The 20,898-nt window shown below is 48.0% G+C and overlaps 1 protein-coding gene across 1 annotated transcript in view; it reads left to right on the top strand.

The window, feature by feature from the left end:
* The window catches only part of C2CD2 (C2 calcium dependent domain containing 2), a 69,056-nt gene that overhangs the window by 17,080 nt on the left and 31,078 nt on the right, over window positions 1-20,898 (top strand). The window contains exons 3-5 of the mRNA XM_032174677.2: window positions 14,724-14,837; window positions 17,898-18,002; window positions 18,628-18,750. Coding sequence (XP_032030568.1) covers window positions 14,724-14,837; window positions 17,898-18,002; window positions 18,628-18,750 — 342 coding nt within the window. The remainder of the gene's footprint in view (window positions 1-14,723; window positions 14,838-17,897; window positions 18,003-18,627; window positions 18,751-20,898) is intronic.

Below are 20,898 nucleotides of genomic sequence, written 5' to 3' on the forward strand. Positions count from 1 at the left end.
CGGCTAACATGGTGAAACCCCATCTCTACTAAAAAGACAAAAATTAGCCAGGCATGGTGGTGCGTGCCTGTAATCCCAGCTACTTGGGAGGCTGAGGCAGGAGAATCGCTTGATCCCAGGAGGTGGATGTTGCAGTGAGCCAAGACCGCACCATTGCACTCCAGCCTGGCAATAGAGCGAGACTCCTTCTCAAAAAAAAAAAAAAAAAAAAAACATATGGAAGAAAAAACCTATTTACCATTCATTAAGTGGAAGCGGATCATCATAAAGGTCTTCATCCTCATCGTCTTCATGTTGAGTAGGCTGAGGAGGAGGGAGAGGAGGGGTTGGTCATGCTATAGCAGGGGTGGCAGAGGTGGGAGAAAATCTATGTATTAGTGAACCTGTGCAGTTGAAACCCATGTTGTTCAAGGGTCAACAGTATAGCCAGTAGTGGAATTGCTGGATCATATGGTAGTTCTCTGTTTAATTTTTAAAGGAGCTTCCATATTGTTTTCTGCAATGGCTGGAATAATTCACGTTGTCACCAACAGCATGCAAGGGTTCCCTTTTCTCCACATCCTTACCAGCACTTGTTATTGCTCTATTTTTGCTAATAGCCATTCTCACAGGTTTGATGTGATTCTCTTTGTGGCTTTGATTTGCATTTCCCCGATGACCAGTGATGTTGAGCCCTTTTTCATAGACCTGTTGGCCATCTGCATGTCTCCTTTTGAGAAACATCTATTCAGGTCCTTTGCCCATTTTTTTAATTGGGTTATTTGTTTTCCTGCTGTTGAGTTACTTGAGTTGCTTATTTATTTTGGATATTAACCACTTATCAAATAAATGGCTTGTAAATATGTGATTCCATTCCGTAGGTTGTCTTTTCTCTCCGTTGCTGGTTCCTTGGCTGTGCAGAGTTTTTAGTTTTGATGCAATCCCATTTGTCTGTTTTCGTTTTTGTTGCCTGTGTTTTGGGGATCATACCAGAAAAAAAAACATTGCCCATTCCATTGTCTTAAAGCTTTCCTTCTATGTTTTTTTCTAGTAGTTTTATAGTTTCTGGTCTCATATTTAAGTTTTTCATGCATTTTGAGTTGATTTTTGTATATGTGTGAGATAAGGGTCTAGTTTCATTCTTCTGCACGTGGATAGCCAGTTTCCCCAACACCACTCAAGGTGTCAGGACTTTTTTTTTTTTTGAGACAGAGTCTTGCTCTGTTACCCAGGCTGGAGTGCAGTGGTGTGACCTTGGCTTGCTGCAATCTCTGCCTCCCAGGTTCAAGTGATTCTCCTGCCTCAGCCTCCTGAGTAGCTGGGATTACAGGTGTGCACCACCATGCCCCGTGAATTTTTGTACTTTTAGTAGAGATGGGGTTTCACCATGTTGGCCAGGCTGGTCCACATGATCCACCCACCTCGGCCTCCCCAAGTGCTGGGATTACAGGCATGAGCTACCGTGCCCGGCCCTCAGTGTCAGGACTTTTCTAGCTGTGGAGGTCAGGCTTCAGCAAGCACAGCCGGGCATCTTGCAGTTTGCAGATACTCCCACATTCCAGCAAGTTCAGACCTCAGGCTGCCATGGTTCCATTCTGTCTCAAACACAGGAATTCTGCTATTATCATAAAATCAATACAAGTTCATTGATGAAAACTTGGAAGACACAGAAGAATATTTAATAAAAACACACAGTAGTGGCGTGAACTGGTGATTAGCTCTGTTCATGTGTTGGTGTGCATTGCCAGTCTTTTACTTCTGCATTTATTTTTTGCTACAATTTACACTATATTCCATTTATATTCTTTCCCCCATGTTACTAAAATTCCTCAAAAATTCTAATGAATGAACACGTAAGAGTCAAGGCTGGCCGGTGCAGTGGTTCATACCTGTAATCCCAGCACTTTGGAAGGCCAGGGCAGGTGGATCACGAGGTCAGGAGTTCGAGACCAGCTTGGCCAACATGGTGAAACCCCGTGTCTACTAAAAATACAAAAATTAGTCGGGCGTGGTGGTGCACGCCTGTAATCCCAGCTACTCGGGAGGCTGAGGCAGGAGAATTGCTTGAACCTGGGAGGTGGAGGTTGCAGCGAGCCGAGATCGTGCCACTGCACTCCAGCCTGAGCGACAAAGCCAGACTCTACTCGCGAGAAACAGAAAAAACAAACAAACAAACAAAAAACCAAAAACGAGTGAAGGCTGTGAAGCAGCAGCCGTGTAGTCCTGGTTAGGAGCAGGGTTCCTTGCTCCATTCTTTCACGTCCTCTGTGTGGCTTGGCTTCTCACCTGTAAAGGCAGAGGGTACTATCCACCCCTAGACAGGCTGTGAGGATGGAGTGAGTTACCGCAGGTACAGCACATGCAGCAATGCCAAACCTGTGCCGGGCGCAGTCTTTTCGCCTACCTCTGTTGTGATTTTTGCTCACGTGTTTATTTCCTCACTGTTCCTAGAAGTAGAAGGGTAGAGGTACTGGAGAAGGAGTACGTGCATTTTTAAGGATCTTGATACATATTGTCAGAAAAGCAGCCTTAGGAAGTGGACTGTTTTTTATTTTTTGAGACAGGGTTTCACTCTGTCGCCTAGGCTGGAGTGTACTGGCACAGACACTGCTCACTGCAGCCTCCACCTCCTGGGCTCAGCAGTCCTCCTGCCTCAGCCTCCCGAGTAGCTGGGACTACAGACATGCAGCACCACGCCCGGCTAGTTTTTTTATTTTTTCTGTAGAGATGGGGTCTCAGTTTGTAGCCCAGGTTGGTCTTGAACTCCTGGGCTCAAGTAATCCATCGTCTTCTGCCTCCCAAAGTGCTGAGATTATAGGTGTGAGCCACCTCACCCAGTGAAAGTGGATGATTAAATTGTATTTGTTTTGATACAATTACAGAAATAGTTCATGCTCATTAAAAAGTTAAAAATGTCCAAACTTTTTTTTTTTTTTTAACCATCTACCTCCTGCTGCCGCCTGCTGGGATGGGGCTGCTGTTAACAGTGTTCTCGGAAGCTTTTTCCTGCCAGAGGAAAAGCACTCACACGGACTCTTGTTTTGTTTTGCAACAATTTTCCACGTAGCTCTTGACGTTTATGTTTTTGTGCCCAAATGAGGAAAGGAGCCCTTGCCACTGCCTTGTCGTGGCTATGGCTCACACTGTCCTTTGAGGTGGAGTGAGCCCACCAGTTGGGTAGACGGGTGCCCTCCCCTCCCCTCCCCTTTCACGGGGCTGTGAGTGTGGGAGGAGGAGCCTGGTCGCTCTTGCCAGCCCGGATCCTATGCATACCCACAAGGAGGGAGTCCTGCTGGGATCTTCTCGGGCTCCTGTGAAGGGTCAGTCGGGAGTAGAACACCCTCGGGTGCTTGGATTCTGTACGTGGCCTTTTCCATTCTTGGACGAGCATCTAGGCCAAACACGACACATTTTTAGGGCACTGCTTTTGCAAAGGCATCCAGGGTGAGACACTGCATCCAGCCAGCTTAATCTCCTGTAAAATGTCCAGGGTGAGACACTGCATCCAGCCAGCTTAATCTCCTGTAAAATGTCCAGGGTGAGACACTGCTTAACGTTCGTGTGTTAAATGAAAATGATAAGACACCAAGACCTCTTTTTGTTAATACTGTTCTGTGAATTCAGCCCTGGAACTGCCGTGTAGGGCAGCGGGTTCACAATGGTGTTCTTCTTCTCTGGTATCTAAGCCACACACCCCCGTGGTCTCCAAATTTACACTGAATTCCATGTCAGCACCGCCTCGGGTTCCCTCCGCTGGGCATAATTCTTGAGAAGGAAAAAAAAACTGTAACAGAACTTGAGGACCTGTGACAAATAAGAGATAGAAAAGAAACAGGAACTTCTCATTGCAGGGCATCGCCCCTCCCTTTCAAAGCTCACACTGTGGTGTCAGGTTGCCTCTTCCTATCTTTCTAACTCAGGCTTGACAAGGGACATGTGGTTGGCATTTGAGCCAAGACAGGGGCAAGGCTGCCGGAACCCAGCCTGTCTGTTATGTAATGCCATCTCTGATCAGAAGGATAAGGCCGAGGACTGGCTGGCCTGAGCTCCCCACCTCCTCTCCGCCGGCAAACCCCTGACTGCTGTTCCATCTGGAGTCTCCCAGTGAGTCCCCCTCCCAGTGGAACCGGCTGCCCTGCCCACTGGATGCCTTTTTCTTGGACTTTCTCCTGCCGCCCCGAAGGCCTCTATGTGTCCAAGTCATCACCTTTACAAATATCTGGCTCATCTGCAAAACCCTCTCTGCATAGTCTACACGGAGTACGGTCTTCCAGAGCTTGGAGCAGCTTGAGTCATCCCGCAGGACCAATGATAGATAAGTGTGGAGTCCACACCCGGCCCAGCCGCGGCTGCGGCGAGGAGCAATCTCGACTGTGTTTACTCACGACACTTTGGACACCAAATGTGTGGGGGTTTTTCTCACACCAACTCTCAGTTCTTCAACTCTGGTGCCAACTGGGTGTCCTACACTTCAACTCCATTCTGACATTACTCAGACTTAACACAGATCCCACAGGCCCGGGGCTGGGTCCCACAAGACTGCCCCCACTTCAGACACGAGGCATAAGCTCCGGGTTGCCCCCGTTCTTCTGACTGTCTGTAGATGGGAGATTTCCCCAACCCACCCCCCTGAGGTTCACATATCTTACTAGAGCGGCTCACAGCACAGAACTCAGGAAGACAGTTTACTAAGTATTACTAGTTTATTGTGAAGGATATGACTCAGGATCGGCCACGTCGAAGGGATGCTTAGGTGGGCGGAGGGGGAGGGCAGGGACTCCAGCAGCTTCATGCCCTGCCTGGGCGAGCCACCCGCCCAGCACCTTGATCTATTCACCACCTTGGAAGCTCCCCAAACCTATCCTTTCAGGGTTTTTATGGAGGCTTCATTCACTAGGCATGATTGATTACATCATTGGCCATAGGTGATTTAATGCAACCTCTAGCCCCTCTGCCCTCCCTGGAGGTGGGGTGGTGGGATGCTGGAGGCGGGGCTCAAAGTTTCTCAAGTGACCAGCCCCCATCCTGGTGCTATCTGGGGTCCCTCCCAACAGCCCTCTTGTTAGCATATAAAAGACACTTGGCCAGGCATGGTGGCTGACGCCTGTAATCCCAGCACTTTGGGAGGCCGAGGCAGGTGGATCACGAGGTCAGGGGATCAAGACCATCCTGGCCAACATGGTGAAACCCCGTCTCTGCTAAAATACAAAAAATTAGCCGGGCATGGTGGCATGCGCCTGTAGTCCCAGGTACTTGGGAGGCTGAGGCAGGGGAATTGCTTGAATCTGGGAAGCAGAGGTTGCAGTGAGCCGAGATTTGCGCCACTGCACTCCAGCCTGGGGACAGAGCAAGACTCAAAAAAAAAAAAAAAGACACTCTTCTCAAAAGACGCTGTTATCTGTCGGGAGATTCTAAGGGTTTTAAGAGCTTTGTGCCAGGCATCAGGAACAAAGACCAAACACCTGTTTATCACAGGCAGCAGGCCGTGCAGGGCTGTGGCATTTTCCTAAGGGAATTCTCCTGGGTGCCTGCCTTGCAGGTTGTCTGCTCAGACCGGGTGTAGAAGCACGCTCCTGCCCACAGCCGCTGTGAGCAGGCTCCAGTGAGGGCTGGCTTGGAGGCAGCAAAGCATGGCCTTTAAACTTTTCTCCGGGGGCTCTGTCTGCATTCTCTTCTAGTCCCAACATGCACCAAGTGCATTTATTTCTCCTAGATTTTAATTACGTTCTTACACAAGAGCAACAAGTTTCTACCTATGTTGTCTTTCCTCAAGTCTTGGGAGAGGTTCGCTCCAGAATGTTTGACCTAGAAGGAGGAAATTCTTATTTCCATATCTCAAGCCACCTGAGACGCAGCCCTTCCCCCACAGGGTCAGCCACAGCCCTTCCCTGGCACGTGGAGGTTCAGAAGCTTTTCATGGCCCTTTCCCTGGGGGTCTGAGGTCCACACGTTGGTAAAAAGATGAATGTGAATCAGGGCTTAGGAACTGTGCTGTGACAGGTCGCTCACTGAAAAAGAGTTACATTTCTTCTAGGAAATATTGTAACCAAATATCCTCATTTCCTTCCTTCCTTCCTTCCTTCCTTCCTTCCTTCCTTCCTTCCTTCCTTCCTTTCTTTCTTTCTTTTTTTTTTGACACAGAATCTCACTCTCTCGCCCAGGCTGGAGTGCAGTGGCGCAATCTCGGCTTACTGCAGCCTCCACCTCCAGGGTTCAAGTGATTCTCCTGCCTCAGCCTCCTGAGTAGCTGGAACTATAGGCACGTGTCACCACGCCCGGCTGGCTAATTTGTTGTTTTTTAGTAGAGATGGAGTTTCACCGTGTTAGCCAGGATGGTCTCGATCTCCTGACTTCTTGATCCGCTCACCTCGGCCTCCCAAGGTGCTAGGATAACAGGTGTGAGCTACTGTGCCCGGCCCTGGATACCCCCATTTTCTAAGAAAAAGAGTGTGAGTTATTGTTGGTTTATTATTATTTTTTTCTCTTTTCTTTCTCCACTTCCCCCTGCTCCCCACTTTTTACTTAGCCCTTCAGAAATGCAATTATAGCCCCTTACCTCCCTTTCACCAGACACTGCCTACCGGGAAAGCTCCCCTAACCCTGTGCTCAGGAGAGCCAGAGTGAAACCCTTGCCCACCAGGAGGTTGCCTGGAGAGAGAACAGTCGATTTACAACCCAGACTGTGCCCATGATGAAGCTCTCTCCCACCGGAAGAGTTTCGGCTGTTACAGCCTAGTCCTGCCCACTAAGGTACCACTGGTCACCAGCTTGGACTCAGTAGATAAGGCGCCAAAGCAAGTTATGCGAACCCTCACCTGCTCGCTTCCTTCCTTTGATGACATTCATGCCAAGCCCCCTTTTGAAAGTGCCTGCTTTCTGCCCCAAAAGCAAAGTGGTACCCTTAAGGCAGAAGCCTGTTCTTCCCCTAAGCTAAGCTTTGGAATGCAAAGTCACTGTCTTTATACCAGATCTGCTTTTGTTCATCGTACTCTGCTAGCAGCCACTGCCTGACTTTTGGTTGTAGTAGGGTAACTGTGGCTTTCAACTTAAGGTTCATTTGGAAAAGTTGCTGATGAGGGCAGGAGCTGAGCTGGACACTTGGTGATCTTTGGAAACTTGACTGATGTCGCCTGGCACGGTGTGGAGCCAGGAGTCCTGGACATGCGTTAGTTGTCTGTTTTCAGTTTCGTTACTAAATAAATGGAGGCTCCCAATGGTATAACCATCAGCTGGAACTGAAAGTTTTGAATAAAAGTTATAACCCACCTAGCCTGGGAAAGGCCCATCTCAGAAGCCAGGGAGACCCTGATTGGATCTGGGCTTGTTTGGAGCATTTCCTTCTTCCTCTGAGCCACAGGTTCTGTGTCTGTTGTGTAGAGGCCCCTCCCTCGCAGGGCTGTGGGAAGCAGGGCAGGCCTGTGCCCGTGTAGTACCCCGCATGGCACCTGCCATGTTGTGGCACGTGATGGCATCAGATGTGACCAGGCCCTGGGTATAGAGCTTGTATCCATTCTCAGGAGAACTCACAACACTCCTGTGTCAGAAGCATCATCCCACTGTACAGAAGGAGAAAGTGAGGCAGAGAGGTACAGTCACTTGGCCAAGGTATGGAGCTATGACACAGCAGAGGCTGGAGTGAACCTCATTTGGCCTCCAGAATCTAGCTCCAACCACTGCACAAAATAACCTATGCTGTTAGTGTGATTTTTTTGCATTTTTATTACTTTTTTTTTAATTTTTAAATATTTTGTAGAGGTGGGATCTCACTGTATTGCCCAGGCTCGTTTTGAACTCATGGACTCAAGTGATCCTCTCGCCTTGGCCTCCCAAAGCGCTGAGATTATAGGTGTGATATTATCACTTTTATTATCTCACTTAAGCTCGTGCTCCCACCACATCCTCACCATAAAAAAGACAACAGAGATAGGGAAAGCAGAACTGGCCAGCACTATCACCCTTTGCGTCTGCAAAACCACAGCTACAGACGGAACTGGATGAACGTGTGGAATTTCCCCCGGAACCTTATTCCATATCCTCTCTAGGGGAAACCAATAGCTCGCCCTGGGTGTGTGTGGTGTGTTGTGTGCACGTGTGTTCTACCTGATGCTGAAATATGCCCGGACAGCTGCGGGGTTGGGGGGTGGGGGGGCGGTCCCCTGCCCTGTCCATAACTCAGGGGGCTGCCTGTTTGGTACGGGCACCATGATTTAAAACTGTCCACATTTGTCACTCTAGCTAGCTGTAAACAAGAAGCCCAGCTCAGTTGTCTTTTTTTTTTTTTTTTGCTTTGCTTTGCATGATTTGAAATTCCAGGTATTCCATTAACCTGGAATTTATGCTAAAATGCTAACAGGTTGTGAAATTATTTTGAATGAGTGTCTTAACTAGGGTGGGTGGTGGAGGTTCCTCATTGGAGACCCCGTCCTCTGAGATCCAGGGCAGATGCTGCCCCTGAATGCGACTCCCACGAGGCCACCTGTTCGTCTGGATGATGGTGTATGGAATTCTGGGCCGAGCCAGCCTGCAGGTGCAGCCCGACTCTGGCCTGGAGGAGACAGAGTGAAAGACCTGTGGTGGCCCCGAGGTTTCATCGGTTGGTCGGAATACAGAGCATGGGGCGTAGGAGGTTGGTGTGGCCGAGTGGCCTGGCCCTGTCCGGAAGCACTAGCTGCCAGCCTGGAGAAGACCCACTTCCCATCTGCCCTTCATGTTAAAGGAACTGTCTTGATTATGTCTCTTAGTGTAAACTTGATGAAAGACAACATATTCACAAACAGATCTTTCTGCTGTAGAATGCCCACGTTAAACCGTGGGATGCATTAACAACACCTTGCAATGCAGCATTACCGAAAGGCTACCTTGTTTAAAGTATGTAACAAGAAAAGGGAGGGAGAGTGTTGCTGGGGGTGGGGTTGGAGTCAGGTTGGCGCAGGAGCCCCATGTGGTCGAGGCTCCCCACAAAAGAGGATAAACAGCAGCTCTTGGGGTTGTTTCCAACCCTTTTCATCTCAGTCCCCTGCGAGAATTTCTTATAAAAATACATCTTTGGCCGGGCGCGGTGACTCACACCTATAATCTCAGCAAATTGGGAGGCCAAGGTGGGTGGATCATGAGGTCAGGGGTTTGAGACCAGCCTGGCCAACATAGTGAAACCCCGTCGCTACTAAAAATACAAAAATTAGCCAGGTGTGGTGGCACGTGCCTGTAATCCCAACTACTCGGGAGGCTGAGGCAGGAGAATCTCTTGAACCCAGGAAGCAGAGGTTGTGGTGAGCCGAGATCCTGCCACCACACTCCGGCCTGGGCAACAGAGTGAGACTCTGTCTCAAAAAAAAAAATAAATAAATAAATAAATACATTTTTAAGCCAGGTGCAGTGGTTCACACCTGTAATCCCAGCACTTTGAGAGCCTGAGGCAGGCTGAGGTCAGGAGTTTGAGACCAGCCTGGCCAACATGGTGAAATCCCGTCTTCACTAAAAATACAGAAATTAGCTGGGCATGGTGCGGCACGCTCGTATTCCCAGCTACTTAGGAGGCTAAGGCAGGAGAATCGCTTAAACCCAGGAGGCGGAGGCTGCAGTGAGCCGAGATTGCGCCACTGCACTTCAGCTTAGGGGACAGAGTGAGACTCCATCTCAAAAATAAATAAATAAAAATACATCTTTGGCCGTTTATTTTGAGTTAGTGGGCAAACAGGATTAAATGTTGTAGATATTGGGATAATCTTTAGCTCTAATGGAGTTTACTTTTTAAGTTGAGTCCCAGTTCCAGAGTAGAAATAGTATTTTATATCCAGTTCATACTGTCTTAAAGAATATTTACAGAGGTGAGACTCGCTTGCAGAGTGGGGAAAGACATCTGACTAGGAAATCCAAATGATTACTGAAGGGTCTTTGCCTTCATTTTACTTGGGAGTTCTTTCCTTGGGTGTTACAGAATGTGATGAAAGTGAAAAATATTCAAGTATATAAACCTTTTGGATACATTTTCTCAGCTGCATTGCTAGTTTCTTTGGAGACAAAAGTAATTACATGATTTCCAGTTCTCTAGAGTGTTCTAAGAGAAGGAGCCGAGGCAGCTGTACAGGAAGCTTAACTGAAAAGGAAAGTGAAAGGGCACAGTGAGATCTGAAGACTCAGGGGCTCTCTTGTTGGTGAACAGTAGCGAAATCTGGAGTAACTGTGCCTGGAATTTTTTGGCCCCAAGTCTAAACAAAGGAATAGTTTGCAGATAAGCGCTATTTGCATAGGTATGTGAGTACATGAGGTCAAGATGTTGAGGCTGGAGAGAGCACCGAGAAGGTGAATGAAGGCCTCCCCCCTCAGCCTGCTCTTCAGCCTTCAGTCTTGTTTTCCCCTCCCCGTGGCGCTTCCATCTGCTGCCCAGGGCTCCCTGACCCAAACCCTCACCTGCCAAGTATGAGTCTCCGCTTGGGCTTTCCACGTGGAGACCCTGACTTACCGTGAATAGCCCCCATGCCAAAAAACACTCTGTCACTTATACAGAGAGGAAGCTGTTTATTTGGAATACAAAGTTCACCCTTCTGTTGCTTGATTTTCAAATGCTTTATGTAAATAATCTTTGCTTGTTTTGGGAAAAAAAATCTCAAAAAAATGCAGGTTGGGGGATGGTTGGTTGTTGTCGAGGGAGCTTGCTCCTGCGAGCGAGCGGATGCAGACCTGGGTTCTGTGGAGTTCTGCCCTGGGGCTGGGGGTTCACTCCTGTCCTCTGAGGAGTTCACTGTCACTGCCACCCATGCTAGATAATTGCTTCTATTTAACTTTTTTAAATTGGGTATTAATAGCAGACTGTTTCAGAGGGAAACACTCAGGGCCCAGTCTGTCAGTTCAATAGAACTGGAATTCCCCGAAGAGCTCACTTGGAAAGTTAAGAAGAGGCTCTCATGACCATGGCTGATTGGGGGAGGGAGACTCTAGGGTCAAGATCAGGGTCTCTACCCACTCATGGGTATTTAGGTAGATGTTAACCCTTGACATCTGGCCACTTAGGAAGGCTAACTAGAGAGGAGGAGCTGCTTACCTGTGTCAGGTGATCCTGACTTCTGCTGTGATGCGAGGAACCCCTCTCAGCCCGTGGGGCCTTGCCACTGTTGGCATGGGTTGGGAGAATTTAATCCCCATTGTGGATAACACCTTAATACGCTAAAAGAAGATTACTTGTTTTTAAAATCTCCTCTCCATTTTGTCCCCGTCCATTTGGCAAACGGGGCATTATTTGTTAGGGTGGCAGAGGCAGAGGCTGGTGCTGGAAGAGAGCTTGGCCCTAATGGTTATCCCTCCAAGTGGAGCAGGAGCAGTATTTTGTTTGGCCATGTAAAAATTTGAGGCAGGTTCAGAGTGTTTCTTTCTGCTGGAATGCCATGGCACAATCACAGCTCACTGCAGCCTCAAAGACTTGGGCTCCAGTGATCCTCTCACTTTACCCTTCTGAGTAGCTGGGACTACAGGTGCACACCACCATGCTTGGCTAATTTTTTTTTTTTAAGAGATGGAGTCTTGCTATGTTGCCCAGGCTAGTCTTGAACTCCTGGACTCAAGCAGTCCTCCTGCCTCAGCCTCCCAAAGCACTGGGATTACAGGTGTGAGCCACCACACTCGGCCTAAATTGTTTATTTAATGAACTTTTCTAGCCAAATTCCGAGGGGAGGCTAAGAAAGGCTTGGTCTGCACTCTAGGTTCTATTTAGAGGGTAGGGAAGCCCTAGGGCTGGGGAAGACACGCCGGGGTGTCACCATGAAAAGACGTCACACATTTTGTCCTAGAGTAGAATGTAGAGATTACACTACCTTAGTGATGGGGCTTGAGGGATTACTTATGAGCTTTGGAGTCCTGCATTCTAGAAGTTTTAAAGTCCTTTTATCTATTTACTTATTTATTTGCTTGCTTTTAATCAAGTGCTTGGTTCTCTGTGTATCAGGGAATGGGTGGTGGGAAACTTTCTGCAGAACTGGATACGAAGGGAAGTGAAATTGTTTCTTGCTTGTGTTGAGGCTTTAAGTCTGTTTTCTTGGTACAATGCTGATTAGCCCAACAGAGAAGACTCCAGAGGAATTATGCAGTGCTCAGAGTCAGCGTCGGGGTTTTAAATTTATTTTTATTTTTTATTTTTTACTTTAAGCAGTAAAAGGCGTGGGCTGTTGAGACCAAGGACGGGGAATTTTCTCAGTGTCATGCCATTGGTGCGTGTAACTCATCTGGCCACAAAGCATGTTCCTCCGAAAAGGACTGTTTATAGATCATTTATTTTTAACATGAATAGACAACATTTCTTATACAAACATTTTTTTGTTCTGGCCCTTTGTGAACTCTGGAGATGATGGAAAGATGTAATTAGCTCATGTGAATCCGTCTTCTGAACGTGGCGGTGTAAGAACCGGTAGAAAGAATTGCATGACTTTCTGCCGATATTGAGAGAAGGCAGGATTTTCTTTTTCTAGCTCTGTGGCATTGAGGTATTTGGTTGTGGATATTGGATGTTGACCCCTGCCCAGGCCTTAGTGCCCAGGTTCCGTTTTTGTTCCAGAGTGGGATGGGCCAGTGGTGGGAAGAGCTGGATCCAGGGCTTGGCTGCAGCCAGGAGCCAGCAGATGAGAAAGTACAGGGGAATGTCCTAGCCCTGAACTTGGGGGAATAGCAGGCCCCGACTGAGTAATTATTTTGATAATCTTTCCATTTGGTATTTTAGATTCTGATAAATCCACCAGAGAATTAAGGAATTTTCTCTTCCTGTCCAGTGACTCCCTGCAGTGGAGTCAGTGGTTCTTTTGGGAATGAGGAAGTCAGTCTGACTTACCCTCAGCTCCTGGTAGCCTTGCTTTTCGGCCAAACACTGGCCACTTACGGAACCCCCTTGTGCCTGCCCTGTGGTCCAGCCCAGTGTGCCCCTGGCCTCCCCTCTCCCCCTCCTGGCCAGTGCACACCTGGCACCTGGCCTGGTAATTATCCCACACGTGTCTGCTTGGCCCTCTGCCCCCAGGAGGGGAGTGGGGAGGGGAGAATGACCTCTCATTCTACATCAGCTTCTGTAGAGGAATCTGTGGCAGAAACCAGAGCTCTCTCTGTGCCATGGTAGCTGTGAAAATCACCCCTCTTAATACTGTATGATTTATGATTTATGTCAGGAAACCACAGTTTGGTTTATTCCTGATGTTATTATCTTTCTCTGTCTGACAGGTTCTTGAACGAGCTCATTTTATAATTCTGGTTTTGGTACGGCTGCATAATTTTGCAATTGTTGGATACTTTGTATGTTTTTCCAATTACTCCCTCCTTTTTGAAAACCATGATAGCCTCGAAATTATTTAGGTGGAAGCAACCTCTTGTGTTCTGGGTAATTTAAGAAAACTTTTTTTACTTGTAACATCTATAACTTACTTTCTCTTTAAGACTCATTTTTAGCAAAAGAAGATGGCTAATGGCTTTGACTGTGTATGAATGTGGAAACATTTGGGGAATTAAAAATCAGCTATTGTGGAGAAATAGAACAAGATGATATTTAAAGAAAAAGACTTTGTTGGCCGGGCACGGTGGCTCATGCCTGTAATCCTAGCACTTTGGAAGGCCGAGGCGGGTGGATCGCGAGGTGAGGAGATCGAGACCATCCTGGCTAATGGTGAAACCCCGTCTCTACTAAAAATACAAAAAATTAGCCGGGAGTGGTAGCACGCGCCTGTAATCCCAGCCACTCGGGAGTTTGAGGCAGGAGAATCTCGTGAACCCGGGAGGCGGAGGTTGCAGTGAGCTGAGATTGTGCCACTGCACTCCAACCTGGGTGACAGAGTGAAACTCTGTCTCCAAAAAAAAAAAAAAAGGAAAAAGACTGTATTATATGTGGAAAGCCGTGATAACTAGATTTGATCAAGACTTTAGCTCCTAAGAAAGTCATCAGGAAGCAAAGATTTGAAACATTTTTTCTGGTTTTCAACCTATATTATAGAAAAGATTTTGATCTGAATATTTATCCAACTTTGAAACTCTAAATTTGTATCATTGCTAACGTATAAAGTCCAGATTGTTTTGATATAAAAATGCCTAGGCCAGGCGTGGTGGCTCACGCCTGTAATCCCAGCACTTTGGGAGGCTGAGGTGGGTAGATCAGCTGAGGCCAGGAGTTCGAGACCGGCCTGGCCAACATGGTGAAACTTTGTCTCTACTAAAAATACAAAAATTAGCTGGCCATGGTGGCACACACCTGTAATCCCAGCTACTTGGGAGGCTGAGGTGGGAGAATCGCTTGAACCAGGGAGGCGGAGGTTGCAGTGAGCCGAGATTGCTCCACTGCACTTCAGTCTGGATGACAGAGTGAGACTCCGTCTCAAAAAAAAAAAAAAAAAAAAAAGATGCCTATGGCAGCTGAGAGCAGTGGCCCTGCAATCCCAGCACTTTGGGAGGCCAAGATGGGAAGATTGTTTGAGCTCAGGAGTTCAAAACCAGCCTCAGTAATATAGGTACAGCCCATCTTTACAAAAAAGACAAAAACAAAAACAAAAATTAGGTGGGTGTGGGGGCACACCCCTGTAGTTTCATGTACTCAGGAGGCTGAGGTGGGAAGATCGCCTGAGCTGGGGAGGTGGAGGTTGCAGTGAGCTGAGATCGCGCCACTGCACTCCAGCCTGGGCGACAGAGTGAGACCTTGTCTCAAAAAAAAAAAAAAAAAAAATGCATATGTATGCGCTGTCCTTTGTTTTGAACACAGTTTTCTCCCTTACCTGTGCCTCCTCCAGGTGGTGGTCTGTCACGTGGTGGGCCAGGCTATTCAGTTCTTGGTCAGCGAGACGCCTGCCTCGGGTGTTGAATGCCGGCTATACGACGTGCAGCTCTCCCCATTCCATTTACAGGTAAAGATGTGTAGACTTTGCAAGTTATGAGACCTGTCACAGTTCTCAGAAATGTGAAGAGTGAGCATGGTGTGAGTCACAGGGCTGTAACATTCATGTTTTTATTAATTATCATTCATGTCATAATTTTCAAACTGTAATCTTCCATATAGGATTTTATATGTAGGAAATGATCACACACGCTACACATTACACACACACACTACACACATACAGACACACATACATTTATAATAAACTCAGGGGTTGCCTCTTTCGGGCATTTGAATGAGGCAGGGTGTTGTTGACGGATATGATAAGGCAGGTGGCATCTGAGAGGAGAAAAGTGGTTCTGGTTCCGAATCCAGCGCTGGTTGCAGCTTGGAAACACAGCTGAGCGGCTGTGGTGGGGCATTCCTCTTTTCAGTTTTTGACAAAGTTGATTTAAAAAGAACCCCCTTATTATTTTTACAAGTTAAAAAATTAGTATTACCTTTATTCCATGTTTTCATAATAGACGTAATAATAAAGACATATATATAATTATACACATCTCTATAATTTTATAGAGAGACTTATGGATCTCTAATAGTTACAATAAGCCCAGTGAGACTTTGGTTGCCCAAATCATCAGAGAGCTGTGCATCTTTCCCATCCGGCCAGATATTCACTGGAGTTCCTCTTTAGCTGGTATTTAAAAATTGCAGATGCCTGAGCTTGTTTCAGGGGTCACTGCCAGTTCAATGCCCTGTCTCATCTCCCGTGTCCTTGGACTTGACTCCTAATTTGGGGGATGAGCTCAAGTCATGCAGAATTCCCAATCGCAAGGGAAGATGACATCCCGTATGCTTTTCCTACAAAGGCATGGTTTTAAATAGCCAGCACTAACAAGATTTCTTGGCTACCTAAGTGGCTTTTTTCTGAAATCCACCCCCTAGTTCCTCAGCCCCACTCCAGCAGCACCCCCTTTGAGGGAACTGAAGAGGTGAAGAGTTGGCATCATGGATTCGTGAGGCGTTAATGCTCTCCTACATCCCCTGGATGTTTGGGACAATGTGATTGGAAAATAACCCGCAAAGTCTGGGTCATATTTACCCAACATTTGATGCATGTTTAGGAACTGAATGAGACCAGAGAGGATCACAAACACAAATGAAGAAATGTCATTTCTGACACTGTGTTTATTATATCAAAGTGTTCATGCCATTTTAAGCAGCTCACACAGAAGGAACACAATTGTATCTTTGATCTGTTAACACAGTTAGAAACCAATATGTGGGTTACCTCTCAGCGCAGAGGCAGCTGCTAGAGATGGGTAAATAATTGATGCTAGCGGCAGGAGGCGTTCCCGCTTCTCTGATGTTCCTCCAACCAGCGACACAAGAGTGGTCTCCATCGACTCAGCCGTCTGTGTCGAAACAATTAAAGTGCACTTTTCCACTAGAATTACCTAATTTTTTCCTAGAATTACCAGACAAGGAAGGCAGGTTGGAGACGGTTATGAAGTAGCAGTCATCGTTTTTCTCTTACCCTGTTTCTAGCATGAGGTGAGAGTCCACGTACTCAGATAGTCTGAAGTCGTTCTTCCCTTTTGTATAGGAGTGGGGAAGGAATGGAGATCTGCAAAGTTAAGATTTTTGCTTTGGACGGAGCATCTAGCTGAAGAATAAAGGATGCAATATTAGCTTTCTATGGCTGTGGAAACAAATGACCCTGAACAGTTTGAAACAGCACAGATTGGTGATGCCATCGCGAAGGAGGCCGGGTGTCCGGCCAGGCCCAAATCCAGGAGCTGTCAGGGCTGCGCCTGCCTTAGCGGCAGTCACGGGGGAGTCTGTTCGTTGCTTTTGGGGTTGTGGGTAGAATTTCATTCCATGGGATTACGGGACTGAGTTCCATTTTCCTGTGGCTGTCAGTGGAGGGCCATTTCCGGCTCCTTGAGGCACCCCATTTTTCGGCTCAGGGTGCCTTCTGCCACCTCCACACCAGCAGGGATGCCTGCAGTCCTCACGTCACATGCCCTGGCCCCTCTTCTCCCGTGCTCCCCCACTCTTCAGGACTCACGTGTTTCCACTGGGCTCTTCGGAAGGACCCAGGGTCATCTCCCCATCTTGAAGTCCTTCCCCTGGCGCACCTGCCAAGTCTCCTGTGCCCTGTAGGGTCTCACAGTCACAAGTTCCAGGGATTAGGGGGCGAACATCTTTGGGGGCCGCTGTTCTGTCTCCCAAATGGACAGGGTGGGATGAGGCATCCTTAGAGATTGAAGTCCAGTTAGAGGCTGCCGTGGCGGCCCCGGGAAGAGACAGTAAAGATGACTTTGTGCCGCACACAATCTTCAGGGCTGTGTGAGTGTGGGGCGGGGGAGCCCACGCCCAGGATTAGAATGAGGCGCCCTGGGCCCTTCTCTGACTCCTCTTTCCTTTATGCCTTGTGGATACTCCCAGAAGGAGAAATGCAAAGCACAGCAAACTATTTATGCTAAATAGACTGCAAGGTTTGGTGACATCTGGTTGTCGACCACCAATGCTGAGGCTCCTCTTTGAGGGGTAGGTTGAGGCCAGAGAAGGGGCAGGAAGGGCAGGGGGTAAAGAGAGTTTGGGGTCCTGCTCTCCATTTTGAAAGCACATAGTGTGCCAAGTGGAAAGCTAAGCAGTTTTCTGTGAAAATATGTGAATAAATGAGCAGGTACACACATACATACACACATGCACACTGATGCAGACATGCGCACACATACACACAGGCACACATGCTCACACGCACACTTCCGCACACGCTCAAATACACATGCACACGCACACATTCACACTGACGTGCACACACATGCTCATACATGCACACATGAGCACACATGCTCGTACGCACGCACCCACACATGCACATACATGCACACACATGCACTCACGTACATGCTCACATGCACTCACATACATGCTCACATGGACACACACATGCTCACATGCACACATACATGCACACACGTGCTCACATACACAGTCACATGCACACACACATGCACACGCACATGCACATTAAGGCTTTGGTGGAAAGAGTGGCCCTCTAATAACTTGTTTTTAATAGCTGGAGTTCCACATGAAGGAGAAGAGAGAGGACCTCCAGATTAGCTGGTCTTTCATCAGTGTGCCGGAAATGGCCGTTAATATCCAGCCCAAAGCACTGGGGGAGGTCAGTCCGTAAGTTTTTATGATTCTTCCATTGGTGTGAGAACGCACATATGTTAGGACAGTCTGTGGTGGGGAACTGAGTGCATGGCTGGTGTTGGTGGCCTCCTTCCCTATCCCAGCCACCCCTTCTGGGGCTGGCTTGGGCCTCTCAGGATGTGGATGGGCCCTTTGGCTTGGCAGGGCCTGCCGGGGGATGGCTTTGATGGCTCGGATGCAGGGTTCCCACCTGAGCTGCACCTGCAGTCACCTGGCCATTTAAAAACACCCCAAAGCCTTCCCTGCCCCACCCCAGATGCGGGTTTAATTGGCTGGGGATGATTTTAGCACTCATATGCAGCCAAGGCTAATGACACCGTAGGTACCCACTTGACGCTCCGCCATGTCTGACGATCAGGCCCTCTCTCCCACGGTGAGGGCGCTGCACTCGTAACTTGGGCTGAGTCCGAAGGCTGCTTCCAAGGGCAGGGCCTCCTTTCTTTCCACAGTTTTTGCAAAGACAGAGCTAAAATCTGAAGGTAATTTCCTTCCTTCCTACTTTGCATGATTTTAGTCACCTGAAGACATGAGGTTGGGAGCAGGGAATGGGCTTGCAAAGTCGATTCGTCAACTTTCTCCTCTTTCACCAGGACCAGGTGGCTGAGACAAGCGCGATGTCTGACACTCTCAAGGACATCTTGAAGCATTTGGTTGGTTCTGCCACTCCATCAGTGGTTCTGATCACCAAGCCCACGACTGTAAAGGAAGCTCAGGTAAATTCATCTGGGTGCTGTGGGTGCATCTGAACCCCGTTAGGCATCATGGCCCACCTCTCTTGGAGAATCCGTGTGCGTTTCCAGCGTTCCTCCACCTCCCATGGTAGAGCCAAGATGGCTTGGGTGCTTGCTGGAGATAATGATGGTGGGTGTGGGATAAAACCTTAGGTTTGGAGCACGGGGCTGCAAAGCTTCATGAAGTGGAAGGAAAACCTGACATTTCCCTGTCCCTTCAGAAGCCTAGACCTCATCCTTCCGGGACCAAGGTACCTGGGAAAGCAGCCAGTGTTGAGAACATTGTCCCAAAAGCAAGCAGAGCCAGGTGGGTGGGATAGACAGAGATGGTTTAGCCTGGGCTAGGGCCGGCCTGCTGCCCTGGTCCTGCCTGCGACAGCTCCTGCCTCTTGGAGGTCTGTGTCCTTTGGGGGCCCATGATAAAGGAGGCTAGTCTCGTCTGTGCGACCCCCTTTTCCATATCACCTGCCTCCCTCCTCATGCTGGAGCCCCGCTATTCCATCTGATTAAGGTGCTACTCACTCTTCTGGTTAAATTCTTATCCAGAGCATTTGCCCTGGTCAACCTCATGGGCCTAAATAACACATCAGTAATCCTTTGTTTAAGGTGAGTTCTCTCAGTCATACGCCGATCTTTTTATCATGATTATGTAAAACAGGCACTTATAGTCCCTGAAGTTTAAAAAATATATTTTTTTGGCAGTGGTTTTATGTAGCATGATAAAATACATCTTTATTATAATGTCCATCTTTATTATCTAGCTCTTGGTGAAGTCAGTTTGAAAATATAAATTCTTGTGTGATGTCTGTCCTTGGTCTGCGGATATCACCAGCTGTCAGTAGGTAGAGTCTGAAGACTTTGTTTCACTGGACAGATACCAGTTGATGGCAGTGTTTGCTGCCAAGCCCTGGCCATGGGGGTCACAAGAGTATAAGGAAGCACCATCACTCTCCCAAAGCCTGCAATATGCAGAAGGGGCACCGGGCCAGCAGAGCAGAGCAGAGCAGGAGGGGTGTGGATGTCTGGGGGGCTTCCCAGGGGCCTGAGGCCTGGGGGCACTCAGCCTCTCCAAATGGAGGGGACCAGGCCGTACCTCTTGGGAGGTGAGAGGAGAGTCCCAGTGCTGTCCCTTTCAGTATTTCTGTCACAGTAGCTTATTTCACATCAGAGGTGACTGTTCTGAATATGACAGTCAACTTTGAATGTCAAAATGTATGCAACTTCATAAAACAGCCGTATATTTTTGGAATCCATGAATAGGACCCAGACGATCATAACTTCAATCATGCTTTTCCATAAATTTGTACAGTTTATTTAATCGAAATAGCATATATATATTATATTGGTCAGGATTTTCCAGAGAAACAGAACCAATGGGAGTGTGTGTGTGTGTGTGTGTGTGTGTGTAATCAGCTCACACAGTTATGAAGGCTGATAAGTCCTGAGATCTGCGTTTGGCAAGCTGCAGCTCTAGGAGAGTCTGTGGGGTAATTCTAGTTCGAGTCTGAAGCCCTGAGACCTAAAAGAGCCCGTGATGTACGTTCCAGTCCAAAGGCCATTGGGCTCAAGACCCATGAAGAGTCACTGTTTCAGTCCAAGTCTGAAGGCAGGAAAAGGCCCCTTTCCCGGCTCAAGCAGTGAGGAAGAGGAGTTTCCTTTTACTCAGCCTTTTTGTTCCATTGCGCCTCCAACTGACTGGATGAGGCCCACCCACGTGAGGCAGGAAAATCTGCATCATTGGGTGTGCCAAGTTAAATGTTAATCTCATCCAGAAACACACTCACAGTCACACCCAGAATCATGTCGGAGCAGACATCTGGGCACCCCATGGCCCAGTCAAGTCGACACTTAGAGTTAACCATCACCCTCAGCAACTGAAAAAAAAGATTTCATCTCTGTCCCAGACAAGTAGATTGCTCTGTCCCCAGTGCTCAGGTCCTTGGATTTCAGGGACTTCGGCAATTCCTTCTTGGGCTCCAGCACCCTCAGCTCACGTTTGAGAAGTGCCTGGCTCAGAACAGTGTTTTCTAGGTGGGAAAGAACACCTGTGTCTCTTGAGACATTAGTGAGTATTCCCCCGAAGAAGTCTTCAGTCAAATCAGCACCCAGGGTCTCTGCCTGAAAACTTCT

This window comes from Hylobates moloch, unplaced genomic scaffold (genome assembly GCF_009828535.3).
Source record: "Hylobates moloch isolate HMO894 unplaced genomic scaffold, HMol_V3 SCAFFOLD_14, whole genome shotgun sequence".
Taxonomy (NCBI): Eukaryota; Metazoa; Chordata; class Mammalia; order Primates; family Hylobatidae; genus Hylobates; species Hylobates moloch.